Below are 14,900 nucleotides of genomic sequence, written 5' to 3' on the forward strand. Positions count from 1 at the left end.
CCAGCCTCACTCAATAAGTGGCACTTTTCAGATACTGGAATGAAATAGGCATTTTGCCATCTGTATTCTCTTCAAATGTGCCATCAATAGCCTAATAAGACAGCGCTATATTATTATGTTCAAGAATTCTGACCTGCTCAGTCACTATTTAAAGTGGAACACTTTATATACTTGAACGAAATCAAGAACACAATTTATTAGAACATATTTTATGTATTTTTTTTTTTTTAGAAAAAATTATATTAAAATATATCATCCAAATATTCTCTCCCTTCAAATCTAGACCATGATATACATACACATACTGTATGTAGTCAACTACCTCTATGTTCTCCCTACTCTGGAAATTTTGTATTTTTCTTTACAAAATTGTCCAACATTTAGCTTGACTGTTTACATTATAAATTGACATAAAAAGTGTTTCCTTCATGAATGCATAAATACCGTATATACTTAAATACAAGCCGACCTCATGTATAAGTCGACCCCAATATTCAACACTATTAAGCTGGAATTTTTTATTGACTCAAGTATAAGTCTACTCAGCAAAGTTAATGGCTGCACTTGCAGACAAGGAGGGGTTAATGACTGCACTGCATACAGTATTACAGCCATTAAGCCCTCCTGTCTCCTAAGTGCAGCCAATAACTTCTCCAGGCCCCCAAGTGCAGCCATTTTTCACTCCCCTTCCTGTAGCCCAGCACCCCCCCCCCCCCCCCTTTATGCAGTCCAGTATTTTCCCCCTTTCCTTGTTAATTGTTGTGGCCAGCACATTCAGACCTGTGTCTTCTTGGCATTTCCTTTAAAGTATCACTTGCCACTGGGTAAATTGCTGCAAATGGGAATGTCACTATTAGTACACACATTATTACATTGTGCTCAGTGTTGCCAGTGACTCGTGTATAAGTCGACCCCTATACTTTTATGAAGTGAATCAGACCTAAATTTCTAGACTTATACTCGAGTATATACAGTATTTGTGGTCTTCTATTTAAGTGCAAAGTTTCTCATGTCTTTTAAGACCATTGATCTGTATTTCTGTTCCAAGCTCTCCATATATTCCAGGTAATCACCAACTTGAAATCCATGAATAGCTTCTTCCTATTAAAAAAGAACAAAACAATCCATCAGCACTATCTATCATAATGCATTAAAGCCAAATTTAAGGAAGATTAATCAATGGAGAGCATTAAACCATAGATTTCCTGTGCTGTCTAAACTAATAAAAGATGATTTCCAAATGCCTGATTTGTTACCACGCATTGCTATTGGCCAAAATAAAACCTGAATTACTATTGAAAGCATATTCCACCACAGGACCCACAATTCAAGGTTACTGGTGTAATTAATTAAAATGCAGAAATAGAAGTGGCTGTGTTGTTCCACTCCACTATGGTATTTTTTTAACTCTCAATTGGCTGTTCATATTGTAGATGCTTCAGAATAATACATAAACTTTCTATGGATACATATACTTAAATGATACATGAGTTGAAATAAAGCACCACAGCTTTACTTACCTGTGGCTTCTTCCAGCCCCTAAAAGTCTGTGTCCCTTGCAGAAGTTCCGATATCACCCAGTCTTCTGGCGTCCCCTCCGTAGTGGCTTCCGACCCGGTCAAGTCAGCCACTTCAACGCAAACATGTGGACGTGTGCACACCGCTCATGCTCGCTTTCCCACGGCCAGCGACATGCTTCAGAGGCGCAGTATCACTGTGTCTGTGCAGAACACTCCCGACCCATGTATGCAAAGAAGGGGGCACCAGGAGACTGGGTGGCATCAGAACAGCAGCAAGGGACACAGAGACTTCTAGGGGCCAGAGGAAGCCCCAGGTAAGTAAAGCTGCAGTACTTTATTTCAACTCATGTATCCTTTAAAGCCCCATCTACACCATACAATTTCTTGTCTGAATCAATTTGATTTGATTCATTGATTCGATTAAATCCGACATGTCCGATCGGGATTCTACTAAAGAGACTCCGTAACAAAAATTGCATCCTGTTTTTTATCATCCTACAAGTTCCAAAAGCTATTCTAATGTGTTCTGGCTTACTGCAGCACTTTCTACTATCACAGTCTCTGTAATAAATCAATGTATCTTTCCCCTGTCAGACTTGTCGGCCTGTGTCTGGAAGGCTGCATGTGTATTATTTAGATTAGGGCAGCTTCTCTCTTCTCTCTTATCTTTTACAAGCTGGATAAATCGTCCTCTGAGCTGGCTGGGCTTTCACATACTGAGGAATTATAGGGCTTTCACATACTGAGGAATTATAGACAAGGGCAAAGCTGTTTGCAGGAAGAAACGAGCATCCTGAAACTTCAGTGCATGAGAACTGCAGGGGGAAAGAAACACACAAATGATCTCTTGAGATTCAAAAGGAAGGGTGTATACAGCCTGCTTGTGTATGGATGTATTTTCTATGTGTGGACATACTGTACATCAACCTACTTCCTGTTTTGGTGGCCATTTTGTTTGTTTATAAACAAACTTTTAAAAACTGTTTTTAACCACTTTTAATGCGGCGAGGAGCGGCAAAATTGTGACAGAGGGTAATAGGAGATGTACCCTAACGCACTGGTATGTTTACTTTTGTGCGATTTAACAATACAGATTCTCTTTAAATTCAATCTGCCATTGTTTGCAATGGCAAATTTAATTGAATCGAATGCCAATCGGACATGTCGGATTGAATCAAATCGGACAAAAAAATTGTGTGGTGTATGTGGGGCTTTAGACTAGCACTGAGAAAACATATCTCTGTATCTCTGATTGGTTATTTACACATCACATTGCACAACACATGCACTGCACAGGTTCATAGTACGGGTAGATCTGTCAAACTAGAGCTCCACTATTTTTGTATTTTTTGCCAGTAACCTTCCTCTTCCCTTAATAGCTAAAATAATATAAAACATTGTTAAACAGGAAAAAAACAAACATCTTCAGTGTTCTCCCCAGGCCTAATTAAGTGGGCGGGCCGCCCGGCTGATTTGAATGCCCGCCCACCTGCTTTCCTGCCCGTCGAACTAGAGAAAGGTAGTGCTGTAAAACTGCAGCCATGAGCCCTTCACTGCCTTCTATCAGTGGCCGTCTCAGACAATAGCGAAAGCCTCCGCTATATACACTGCAGGAGACTTCTCTGCCTGTGTGACCTCCTCCTGGTACAGTGATTGGCTGGGTAGGTTGTAAGGGGCGGGACCATGCTCTGCATACGGGAGTGAGCTGAGATCCAAACTTCATGGAGTGTGTCAGCCTCAGCTTCTCCCTAGTGCTGTGTTTCTACTCTACTAGTCCGCCCCACTTTGCTGGCTGCCTGTGTCTGCATTGCATTCACATGTGTTAACTCGCAGGCAGCTCAGCTAGTGGAGGCAGACGTCCGATACACATCTAGTGTGAACGAGTGTAGTGCAGGCAGGCTACTGCTGTGTGGGGAGAGGCTGAAGCTGTGAGCAGATTGTCTCTCACACCCAGAGAAACCAGTGTGTTCCCTCTGTCCTGGGCTGGCTGCATGAATGTCAGCAGCCAGTTCCATCCCTTCCACCAGCAGCTCCGAGGCCGACTCACTCAGTGCACAGATAAGATCAGGCAGTGCATGGGTTTGAGCTCCTCGCCCCGCCCCCTCTGTATCCCGGCTGCTTCTCTTCAACAGAAGCTGTTCTGATTTATGCCGCTCTGATGCCGGGAGAACTGAACAGGAACTCCTTCCACTCTGGTATGAGATCTCTGTGTCCCCTAATGAGCAGGAGCACTTTATCTGATATAGTTAAGTCTGCAGAGCTTTCAAGCTAGGGGACCTGAGAAAACAAACAAAGAATGACTGCAGTCAGCTGCAATTTAGATAAGCTGACTTGCTGGAGATGGAGGATGGTGCTGAATGTCTGGGTTGCCCATATGTGCTTATATTTTACTTGATTTACAAATGTAAAAAGTTGGCCTAGAGCAGTCAAAAGCACAAATCTAGTTGTGGTAGTTGGGCAAAGTCTGTTAAAAGTTGCCCTCTGATGCAAAAAAGTAAATATGGAACACAGTTCCTGTATTGAAGGTATGCGCAGGTGGATTGAAAGGGCAGTGTGTGGGTGGGGAGTGATTCTTGCAGAGTTCACATGCATGTAATTTCATATGGATGTTATTTACTGCTGTTGTCCAGCGGTATTGCAGATAATTTAGTATAAAAATACTGACCCCTGTACACTATCTGCAATACCCCTCTACCCCAGCAACAAATAGCATCCATATGAAAAGCAAACCCCCCCTCCTTTTGAAATGTAACAAACACCCTTGTATGATACGTGAAATTAACCGACATATTAAATGAAATGATCACCCCTAGTATGAAATGCAACTATAACACCAATATTCAGTGTTCTCATCAGGCACTTTTAGAGGGGTGCTTCACCCAGCTAATTTTGGTAAGCACAGACTGTCATCGTTTCTCCTCCTCATCCTGTGCGGTAAGCACAGTTGCATCGGCCCTGAATACCCCTGTCGCACCCCACCCGGCTACTTTTTCATGCCACCCAGCTGGAAAAAAATTCTGGGGAGAACACTGATCTTCCTTCTGCACATAGCCTAACTTATGTTATGCACACAACGTGTACAATGCATTTCTCATGTGCATTATTGGCTGACTTGGCCCTCTGGCTGCGAAACAAGCCCAAATTATTACCACTCCACTACTGTGCTTGACAGCTGGTATCAGGTATTTGTGCCCATAAACTGCGTTTGGTTTTTGACAATTGTGAAATATGGCCAAATAGCTCTAATTTGGTTTCATGCGTACAAAGCAGCTTTTCTCAGCCAGAGATCCCCAGAACACAAAGGGTTCCTTAAGAACCCCTCAGAGGTTTGGTGGCAATTACCATTTCATCGGGACAAAACAGTCCTGCTTCCCCATTTTCATGGGACAGCCCCACTCCTTTTCTGATGCGACCGATGGATCGATTCAATCCGCTGCACATCACCATGCTGAGTCTACTCGCTGATTGGGAGCTGTTCAAGCCCACAAGGAATGACTGGATCAGCGAAGCAGCGACAGAAGAAAAGTGGTATCAAGGCAGCACGGATAAAAGACAGCATTGAGGCAGCAGAAGCAGCATGGCAAGCAGAGCATCGAGGGAGAAGAGTAAACGGAGGCAGTGGATGGCGAGTATGTCTCCCCTCCACCCACTAATTACCCGCTTTTTTGCATGATTAGCCAATAAACAAGTGTGTATAAGTGCATTGTGGGGGGAGGGGAAGGGACCTACTGACACCAATGCTGTATGTGTGTGTGTAGGGCACTGATAGCAATGCTGTATGTGGTTGAATGGGGGTCCACTGACACCAATGATGTGTGTGTGTGTGTGTGTGTGTGTGTGTGTGTGTGTGTGTGTGTGTGTGTGTGTGTGTGTGTGTGTGTGTGTGTGTGTGTGTGTGTGTGTGTGTGTGTGTGTGTGTGTGTGTGTGTGTGTGTGTGTGTGTGTGTGTGTGTGTTGTTTTCCTGTTACAGAGAAAATTGCAAAAATGGAAAGCAAGCATATGCAAAAAAAACTCAGGTTCTTGAGAAGTCCATTGACTTACATCATATGTGCGGCGATGTGCATTTAAATGCCTGCTGCCTGTAGTGATTAGATTGCTAGATAATAATTGCTAGAATGACAGTTTGGGACCCATATGCTGCACAGATATGATACAATAATACAATACAATAACATTTCTATAGCGCTTTTCTCCCATAGGACTCAAAGCGCTTAGGCTCTCTCAGATTCAGTAATTAGTAGGATGAAGTAGTCACACAACAAAAGTTATATTTCTGCAAATGCCAAACTGAACAGGTGGGTTTTCAGTCTGGATTTGATATGATGCTCTTCTGCTGCCTAGCAATGCATCTGTACAGCATCAGGGCCTTCAAACTGTCTCCCTAGCAATCAGATGCGATCATTACAAATGCACAGGCTAGGGATAATGGGTCGCTACATGCCTAGTTAGTAATAGAGCTAGGCATGTGGGGCATCATTTTAACCAGAAGAAGCCAAAGAATATCTATTTAGGTGCTTTGTAATTGTTGCACTTGATGTGTGAAAATTAGGGCAGATAAAGGATGAAAAAATGCATATTTAGTGAATTTACATCTTTTTTCCCCCTGTAAAATGCCTTTTAAACTAATAAAACAAAATATTACCCAAAGATAGCCTAGCTAGTTCTGAAAATAAAAAATATATATGTCACTTAGACAAGACAAAAAATATTTATATCACCCTTTTCTCCTGGTGGATTCAAAGCTCCAGAGCTGCAGCCACTAGGGTGTGCTCAGAAGCCAGTAGCAGTATTCGGGAGTCTTGCCAAAGGTCTCCTTACTGAATAGGCACTGGCTAAGGGCCCGTTTCCACTGTATGCAGTGTGATACGGCTACATAGGGTGGGCAAGGGGGGACATATATCCCCGGGTGTAATGATTTAGGGGTGCTCAGTGGCTGCTTTCCGCCGCTGGCAGTATATCTACCATGATGCACAGTTATCCTGCGGCTTCTTCCACCCCGCCCCACCAGAGAAACTAGATACAGCAGTGGAGGAGAGCGTGCCTGGCAGAGATTGGGAGAAGCCCTTCTCCATGCCTGAAAGAATCCCCCCCCCCCCACCGGAAATATTGAGCTGAGGAGAATGTGTGGCTGGCAGGGAAAGCCGCTGGGATTGTGGACATCGCTGTCTACCTGTGTAAAGGAAAGCTACTGTGCATGCGGCGGCCATTAGTTCCAAGTCAAAGGTCTTTACTAGACCATCTGGAGAGTTCAGACGATCAAAGGAGGGCATTGCAAGCCTAACCTCAGGGATGGGGGGGTGCTAAACCGTTCATTGTCTCCAGACGCTGAAAACCCTAGCTACGCCTCTGATCACACCGCGGCCGAACTGTAACCAATGCATGGCAATGGAACAGTTTCCATTGCGTGCTGGTTATGCGGAGCGGTGCAGAGCGATCCGAGAATCTGCAGCATGTTGCAGATTCTCGCACGGCTGCACCCGCGTCCCATCTCCTCCAGTCACTTCCACATCGGGAGATACGGCATTGATGCGACTGCAAGGGGAAGTGATGCGATGCGGCTAGGTAGCCGCACTTGCATCACTTCAAAGTGAAAACTGCCCTTTACTGAACAGGAAGATCTGTTATTTAAACCCGGTCTCCTGTGTCAGAGGCAGAGTAATGAAAAAGTTATTGCTGTATCAATATCACTACAGCTGAAATGAATGTCAAAATTGCCAGGAACCTAAAATGGTTAACTTGAAGCTATTTTAAGTCATGTTATGTAAGCATGTAAAGACAAGCAAACATATATGTTTAAAAATACAGAAAGTATAAAAAGAAGCATTTTAGGAGGAAAAGGTTTTTTTTTATGCCTGTTCTTATGACATTAGAAAGCTGTAAGGAGGTATTTTCCTGAAGACATCTTAAGGATTAAAATAGAATTGATTTAGCATAAAATGCACAGCTTTTGGCTTTACATCAAAGCTTTTTTACCTTTTTACCTTTGAATCCAATTGTTGGCTGCAAGTACAAATTCAAACTTCAGCTTCAACAGATACACAGTCAAAATATGTACTTCTTAAAAAGACCGTCACTTTTCACACATATTAAAACTCAGTTTTATGCTAGGGATTTTAGCTTAGCTTGGCTACACTTCTCAATTCAAAAGAATCTGTCCTTGCTGAGATGAGGCCAACTATACATAAAGTATGGAGTCTTTCCAACAATGTAGTTGGGGAGATCGGGATAGAATGAAGTGTGGAAAGTTTCCAACCATGTTTATTTTGCATATTAGACTCTAGGCCAGGAAACAATAAAATCAATATTTACATAATAACAAACTAATAAAGTTAGCTCACTAAAGGAGATGTAAAACAAATTTGGAAAAATTTATTAACCCAAAATCTATAAAATGAATAGAGGAAAAATACTTAGTAATAATAGAATGGCAAACGATTGGTCCTTTTCAGGACGAGGGATGTATATGTGGGTGCACTACATATGTGCTCACGGCGGCAATTGATCCGTGCTGGAGGTGACACCTATGGTGTCGCTTTAACAATGACTGGCTGTGATATATATTTTGGTGATCTGTCTAGGAAAATGCTAAGGATATATTGACACACACAAAAATAATTTATGACCGTCCCCATCTCCATTACTGTTAAGGACTAGATCGGGACATTTTAATTTCAATTCAACAGAGCGTCCTTGGCTCTCATGACCATATGGTATGAATGTCACCAGTATGAAAGCTTACATGTATGTATGTATGTATGTAGGTATGTAGGCTAGTACGCATGAATTTATGAGTATTATGGGGGATGAGGTGTGAAGGTCTCACGATCATGGGGTATGAATGCATGTATGTAGAGATGTATGACTAAATTTTGAGGAGGTTGGATGAAGATGTTTGTTGGATCAGCGTATATATATTTGTGATGTTCACTGATTTTGACTTTTTTTTTCTATGAATATCAAAAAAAAAAAATATATATAATAAAAAATAATAAAGAAGAATATAATCAAACAATGATGCAAAATTGACCCAGTAAAAGGAGTATTACTGTGAAGTTAATCTGCCAACTGGGTAATAACACAAAAGGTGTGCGCTGAGTTTGAAAAAGAAAAGAGAAAAAAAAAAATAAAAAAAAAAATAAAAAAATAAAGGAGATGTAAATTTTTAACCACTAGAATTTACCAGAATTCACCAGCAATTTAGCAGTATTAAGCAGTAACTGAGGTATTTGCACTATTTTTAACTTTATACACTGCTAACACCATCTCGGCCTACACAAACCACAACAACCCCTCTGTACTCTCAAACTCCATGACTTCTCCACCTTTCTGCATGCCCTTTCCTCCCTATCCTCCACTACCTACATATTACAACATGCTCTTCCTCCACCTGCTCCTTCACCACCCTTTCCTCACTAAGGTCACCTTATCTAATTCGAGACACTGATTCTGCCTCCACCACCTGCCCACATCCCATCCCACGCACTCACCTGCTGCCCCCACCCCACTTTATCCTAGCCTCCCAATCTGCCCTCCCCCATGCAACTCCCACACCACTCCATCACTGTCTCCCTGCACTCCCCACTCTAAACCCGTCTCCACCTCCCCAACAGTTCCTTCCCTCACCCACATTCACTCCCTCTCCTCCCTCATTTCCATCCAGACCTCTCAGGAACACACAACCCCTCTCTCCTGCGGCCTCTGGAATGCTAGATCAGTCCGCAATAAACTCACTGAAAATCAATGACCTTTTCCTCGCCAACTCCCTCACCCTCTTTGCCCTCACCGAGACATGACTCACCCCTTTTGACTCTGCTGCAGCACCGGCCCTCTCCTATGGAGGGCTTCACCTCAGTCACACCCCCAGACCAGACAACAGGTCCAGGGGAGGAGTGGGTCTGCTCCTCTCCCCAACCTGCACTTTCCGTGTCCTCACACCACCCCCTTCCTTAAACTTTCCCTCCTTTGAGACACATGCTATCCGCCTCTACCATCCCCTTCCGGCAGTCATTACAGTCCTTTATCACCCCCATCCACCTCCACTACACAATTGGCTCCCACACATCCTCTCCTCTGACCTCCCCACCGTCATACTTGGGGACTTCAACACTCCCATGGAAAATCCTCACTCCCCTGCAGCCTCTCAACTACTCTCCCTCACTAGTTCCCTTGGCCTCACTCAACACACCAATTCCCCCACCCACCACACTGGCCACACTCTCGACCTCATTCTCTCAAAATCTGCCATCCTCCTCAACCTGGACATCACACCCTTCCCCCTCTCCGACCATTTCCTTCTTACTTTCTCCATCTCCCCATCATGCTCCCCCCACCCTCCACCACCCTTGGGTTGTTGGCAAAGAGATCTGCGTAACCTAGACCCAACTGCACTAGCCAACATCACTCCCTCGCATTCACCCTCCCCAACATTACCTGCCCAAACCACACTGTGGCCCAATACAACCAGGCCCTTTTAGTAGCCCTAGATATTGCTGCACCCCCGTCTTCCGCCCCAGCCATCCCATCAACCCCCAGCCCTAGCACAACGCACACACTTGCAACCTCCAAAAACAGACATGCGCCTTTGAACGCAAATGGAGGAAATCCCTCCTCAACTCCGACTTCTTGGAGTACAAGGCCAACCTGCAGCTGTTCTATTCTGCATTAACTGATGTCAAACTTAAATACTTTGCTGCCCTGATTGGATCCCAAGCCTCCAACCCTCGGCGCCTCTTCGCCACCTTCAGCTGCCTCCTTAACCCCGCCCTCTCAGCCACTGATCTGTCCACCCACTTTACCGACAAAATAGCCAGCATCCGACAGGAAATCTCCTGCCTCCATTCCACCACTTCTTTCTCTCCCCCGCATAACTCTCCCCCACCCCACCCACCACTCACCGCCTTTACCCCTGTCACAGAGGATGAAGTCAGCTGCCTCCTAGCCACTTCTCCTGCCACCTCCAGCCCCCTAGACCCTGTGCCATGCAACTGCCTCTGTCTTCACTTCCCTGTTCTGGCTCCTGTCCTCACATCTCTGTTTAACCTCTACCTCTCCCGGACACCTTCCCCTCTAACTTCAAACAGGCCACCGTACTTCCTCTACTTAAAAAAACCCTCACTAGACCCCTCACTTCCATCCAGCTACTGCCCTATCTCCCTCCTCCCTTTTGCATCTAAACTCCTGGAGCGTCTAGTCCACCAACGCATGACCCATTACCTTGGCTCCAACTCCCTGTTTGACTCCCTACAATCAGGATTTCGGCCAGCCCACTCCACCAGGACTGCTCTCACCAAGATCGTCAATGACCTCACGCTTGCTAAGGCTGAAGGAAAATACACTATCCTTCTCCTCCTAGACCTCTCATCAGCATTCCGCACTGTCGACTATTCCCTGCTTCTCCAATACCTGCAATCTGTGGGTATCCAAGACCTTGCCCTAGCTTGGTTCTCCTCTTGCCTCTCAAATCGCTCCTTTAAGACCTCCTTCAAAGGTTCCTCCTCAACCTCCATCCCCCTTTCAGTTGGGGTCCCCCAAGGCTCTGTTCTTGGCCCCCTGGCGTTCTCAATGTACACCGCCCTCATCGGAAAACTCATCTCCTCTCTGGGTTTCAGTTATCACCTATATGCAGATGACACCCAGATTTACCTCCATACGACTGATCTCTCCACCACCACCATGGAGAAGGTATCCTCCTGCCTCTCGGCTATCTCATCCTGGATATCTGTCAGGTTCCTAAAGTTAAACCTGGATAAGACTGAACTCGTAATCTTCACGCCCGTGCTGTTTCACCCCCCACAGACCTCTACGTCACTGTCAATGGCACAATCATTCGTCCAACCACACAAGCCCACTGCCTTGGTGTCACCCTGGACTCAGCCCTCTCCTTCACCCCCCACATCCAAACCGTAGTTAAGGCCTGCAATTTCCATTTACGCAACATCTCCAAGATCCGGCCTTTCCTGACACCAGACACTGCCAAACTCCTTGTCCATGCCCTCATCATCTCCCGCCTGGACTACTGCAACTCCCTCCTGTCAGGCCTTCCTCAAAACTGCATCGACCCCCTACAATCCATCATGAACGCAGCAGCCAGACTAATCTACTCCTCCCACCGCTCTGTCTCCACGACTCCCCTATGCAAATCCCTTCACTGGCTTCCAATTCACTTCAGAATCAGCTTCAAGATCCTATGTCTGGCATACAAATCTAGACACAAGTCCTGCCCAACCTACATCTCTGATCTGGTCAGCAGATATACACCTGGCAGCCCACTTCGCTCCTCCAACAACCTCCTCCTATGCACCCCACGCATCCCGCACTCCCATGCACGACTACAGGACTTCACTAGAGCTGCCCCCATCCTGTGGAACTCTCTCCCACTGCCCATCAGGCTTGCCCCCACCTTCAACACCCTTCCCCCTTATGCCTGTGTGACGCGTACCCTCGTATGCGTCATCACGTAGAGGACGTGAGGTCAGAGAAAGGGCGGAAGTACCACAAGGGTACTACCGCTGAACCGCCCGCTGCCCGGCCTCAACGCGTCCTAGTCGGACTCCTCCTCCTCACTCACACCACTGCCAGCCAGCCACTGCACTGAGCCAGCCACCGGTACTATTAACTTTCAACAACCTTTTTTTATGGGGAAGCGGGCAAAGGGGGGAGCGCTAGCGGAGGGGGTGGGGGGAATTTCCGCCCCCCCCCCGTGATCGGGGCATGCTCCCCCCTTATGCCTGCGACCCCATAGGGGGGCCGTATTCGGGCGAACAGGGCCCTGTTCGGCCGAACAGGGGCCCTGTTCGGCGGGCATTGAGAAGTTCGGGCGAACCCGAACTAAAAAGGCTGAACACCATCAGGTGTTCGGCCGAACTCGAACATCACCCGAACAGGGTGATGTTCTGCAGAACCCGAACAGTGGCGAACACTGTTCGCCCAACACTACTGTATATGCATGAAATTGTAGATCACAGCAAGGACAAAGGTGCAGTATGCAGACAGGTATTCAAAACAGATCTAAATAACCACAGAAAGTCAACACTTCAGAGGTGTTTTAAAGGACAACTGAAGTGAGAAAGATATGGAGGCTGCCATATTTTTTTCCTTTTAAATTATACCAGCTGCCTGGCAGCCCCTATGGTCTACTTGGCTGCAGTTGTGTCTGAATCACACCAGAAACAAGCATGTAGCTAATCTTGTCAGATCTGACAATGTCAGAAACACCTGATCTACTGTATGCTTGCTCAGGGGCTATGGCTAGACATATTTGAAGAAGAAGATCAGTAGGACAGCCAGGTAATTGGTATTGCTTAAACCACAGGTGTCGAACTCAAGGCCTTGAGGGCCAGATCCATGTCAGTGTTTAGGATGGACTGAGAAAGAGAGGAATGTGTTCTACCTGATGGACCACACCTTTCCTGATTCAGACCCATCAATTAATTTGAGCTGTGTCAAAAATGTGTGAGGACCTCGGCCCTCATAGGACCGGTTTGACATCCCTGGCTTAAGCGGAATCCCTTCATCCCTTTCACTTAAGTTGTCCTTTAAGTACTGGAATATTACAAAACAAAGTCATTTTTTAAAACAGTTACACAAGCAATATTTTCTTCATACTGGTGTCATGTTAGTAGGTGTAACTTTAAATGTTGTAAGTTTTGTGACTTTACTGAATGTATAATAGTTTTCTATGACTTGAGCACTGATTGCAAACTAAACACGGGGGAAAAGTTCCCCGTTTCATAAGAAAGATGAAAACTCGTTGCAGTGGGTAATTGTTCCAATTTTGCTCCAGCTTTTGCATATTAGTCTCACAATATCCATATGTTTGTGAAAGAGCATCTAATAAAAATGACATTACATGCGGCCAGGAAACAGAGAGTATAATTAGCGAGTCAGAGATGTGCAGGAGGAAGAGTGGATCAATTAGAGCCTTACAGTCTTCTTACAGGGCTCAATGAAAACATTAATTCATCCTATTCCCTGCAGATTCACACCAAAAGCTTGTTTTGTATTCTGAATTTACTGTATATCTGATTTCCTAATCTGCCCTGGTTGTTTACAAAACATTTTGGATTATTCTTCAGACAAATAACTTTTCGCACTTGCAGCAACAATTATTTATTCAGGCTAGGCAGTAACGCAACACAGTTATTAAAAAAAAAGCTATTGGAAAAATAACACTCGCTTATAATAATTCTTCATGGGTAATGTAACTGGCAAAGAATTCCCCAGATAAAAGTGGAGTAATTAAACAGGGATGATTACGCCACACATGAGGGCGCAACGGCTGGGGGAATGATATAGTTGGTTAGGCAGAATTATATGATCCTTATATAGAGTAATACAGATTTCAATTATATTCCTTACTATGCTGGAGCTCAGAGCTGTTTAATTAAATTAGAGAGAAAAAAATATAGCTAAAATCCAAAACGTAAATCATCAGTTTACAAATGGCGGGGCAAAATTTCAATCATTTTTTGGGCTTCAATATATGCATGTATAAAACCATTGTAATTAAGAAAATAAAAACATACATTTGTTTCCTGTAGTGGATATAAACATTTGATTCTGCTACAGCAAAAGCTGATGCTGGTACAGAAAGTGAGACCATATAGGCTTGTGTCAGCCTTACTGCTGTAATTGTTATGCCTTTTAAGGTGTTCTTCACTTAAAGTAGACCTAAACTCAGGACTTCCTCTCTGTTCTAAAAGATAAGAAACAGCATAATAACCTCTACAGAAAAACATTCCATTGTTACAGCTTACAGAGCTCCTTCAGAGATTCTGCAGTGTATTTACTTCCTGGTTTGCTGGTCGCACAGAAGGAGTTAAAATCCTGTGTTTATGGGCAGTCTGCACATTGCACATATCAGACATGAGATGGCAGCTCAAATTACAGTGGCTCATTACTTCCTGGGTTGGGGGTGGGGGTAATGCTGTGGGTGTCCATCTACAAGGATGTTGGCTCCTGCTCACAAGACCAGCCACTGGGGATGCTTGTTGGCCAAATAAGTAAGCTGGCTATTGAAGTCAGATCCCGTAACAGCCAGCTGCATTGCTGTGAAACTGAAATACTGTTTGAAGGATCTAAGATCCTTACAGGGTATAAAGCTGAGTGGGATTCCTCTTCTTAATTAAAGTGGATTTTTACTTTAGCGGACCCGAACGCTTGCACAGCACACAATGAAAAGATTTTATTACACATATAGTTGCAGAATAAATTCACTGCTGTGTTTGTTTAGCCAGATCAAAGTGTCTAATTGGTTCTTATCAACTGTTGTGAATAGACTGCAGGAGCTCTGCATATGCAGCTCTTCCAAAACAGTAAACATTGACGTTTAACATTACCAGTGCTTCTTGCAAAGTGAAACCAAGGTAGAACTTCTAGGG

At 44.7% G+C, this 14,900-nt stretch overlaps 1 protein-coding gene across 7 annotated transcripts in view; it reads right to left on the reverse strand.

Moving 5' to 3' along the window:
* Window positions 1-734: 734 nt before the first annotated feature.
* TBC1D32 (TBC1 domain family member 32) overlaps window positions 735-14,900 on the reverse strand; it is a 478,427-nt gene continuing 464,261 nt past the window's right edge. For all 7 annotated transcript variants that reach the window (XM_068231378.1, XM_068231377.1, XM_068231379.1 and 4 more), the window contains one exon: window positions 735-1,101. In XM_068231378.1, the coding sequence (XP_068087479.1) occupies window positions 988-1,101 (114 nt within the window). In that variant the 3' untranslated portion in view covers window positions 735-987. The remainder of the gene's footprint in view (window positions 1,102-14,900) is intronic.

Source organism: Hyperolius riggenbachi, chromosome 4 (assembly GCF_040937935.1).
Source record: "Hyperolius riggenbachi isolate aHypRig1 chromosome 4, aHypRig1.pri, whole genome shotgun sequence".
Lineage (NCBI taxonomy): Eukaryota > Metazoa > Chordata > Amphibia > Anura > Hyperoliidae > Hyperolius > Hyperolius riggenbachi.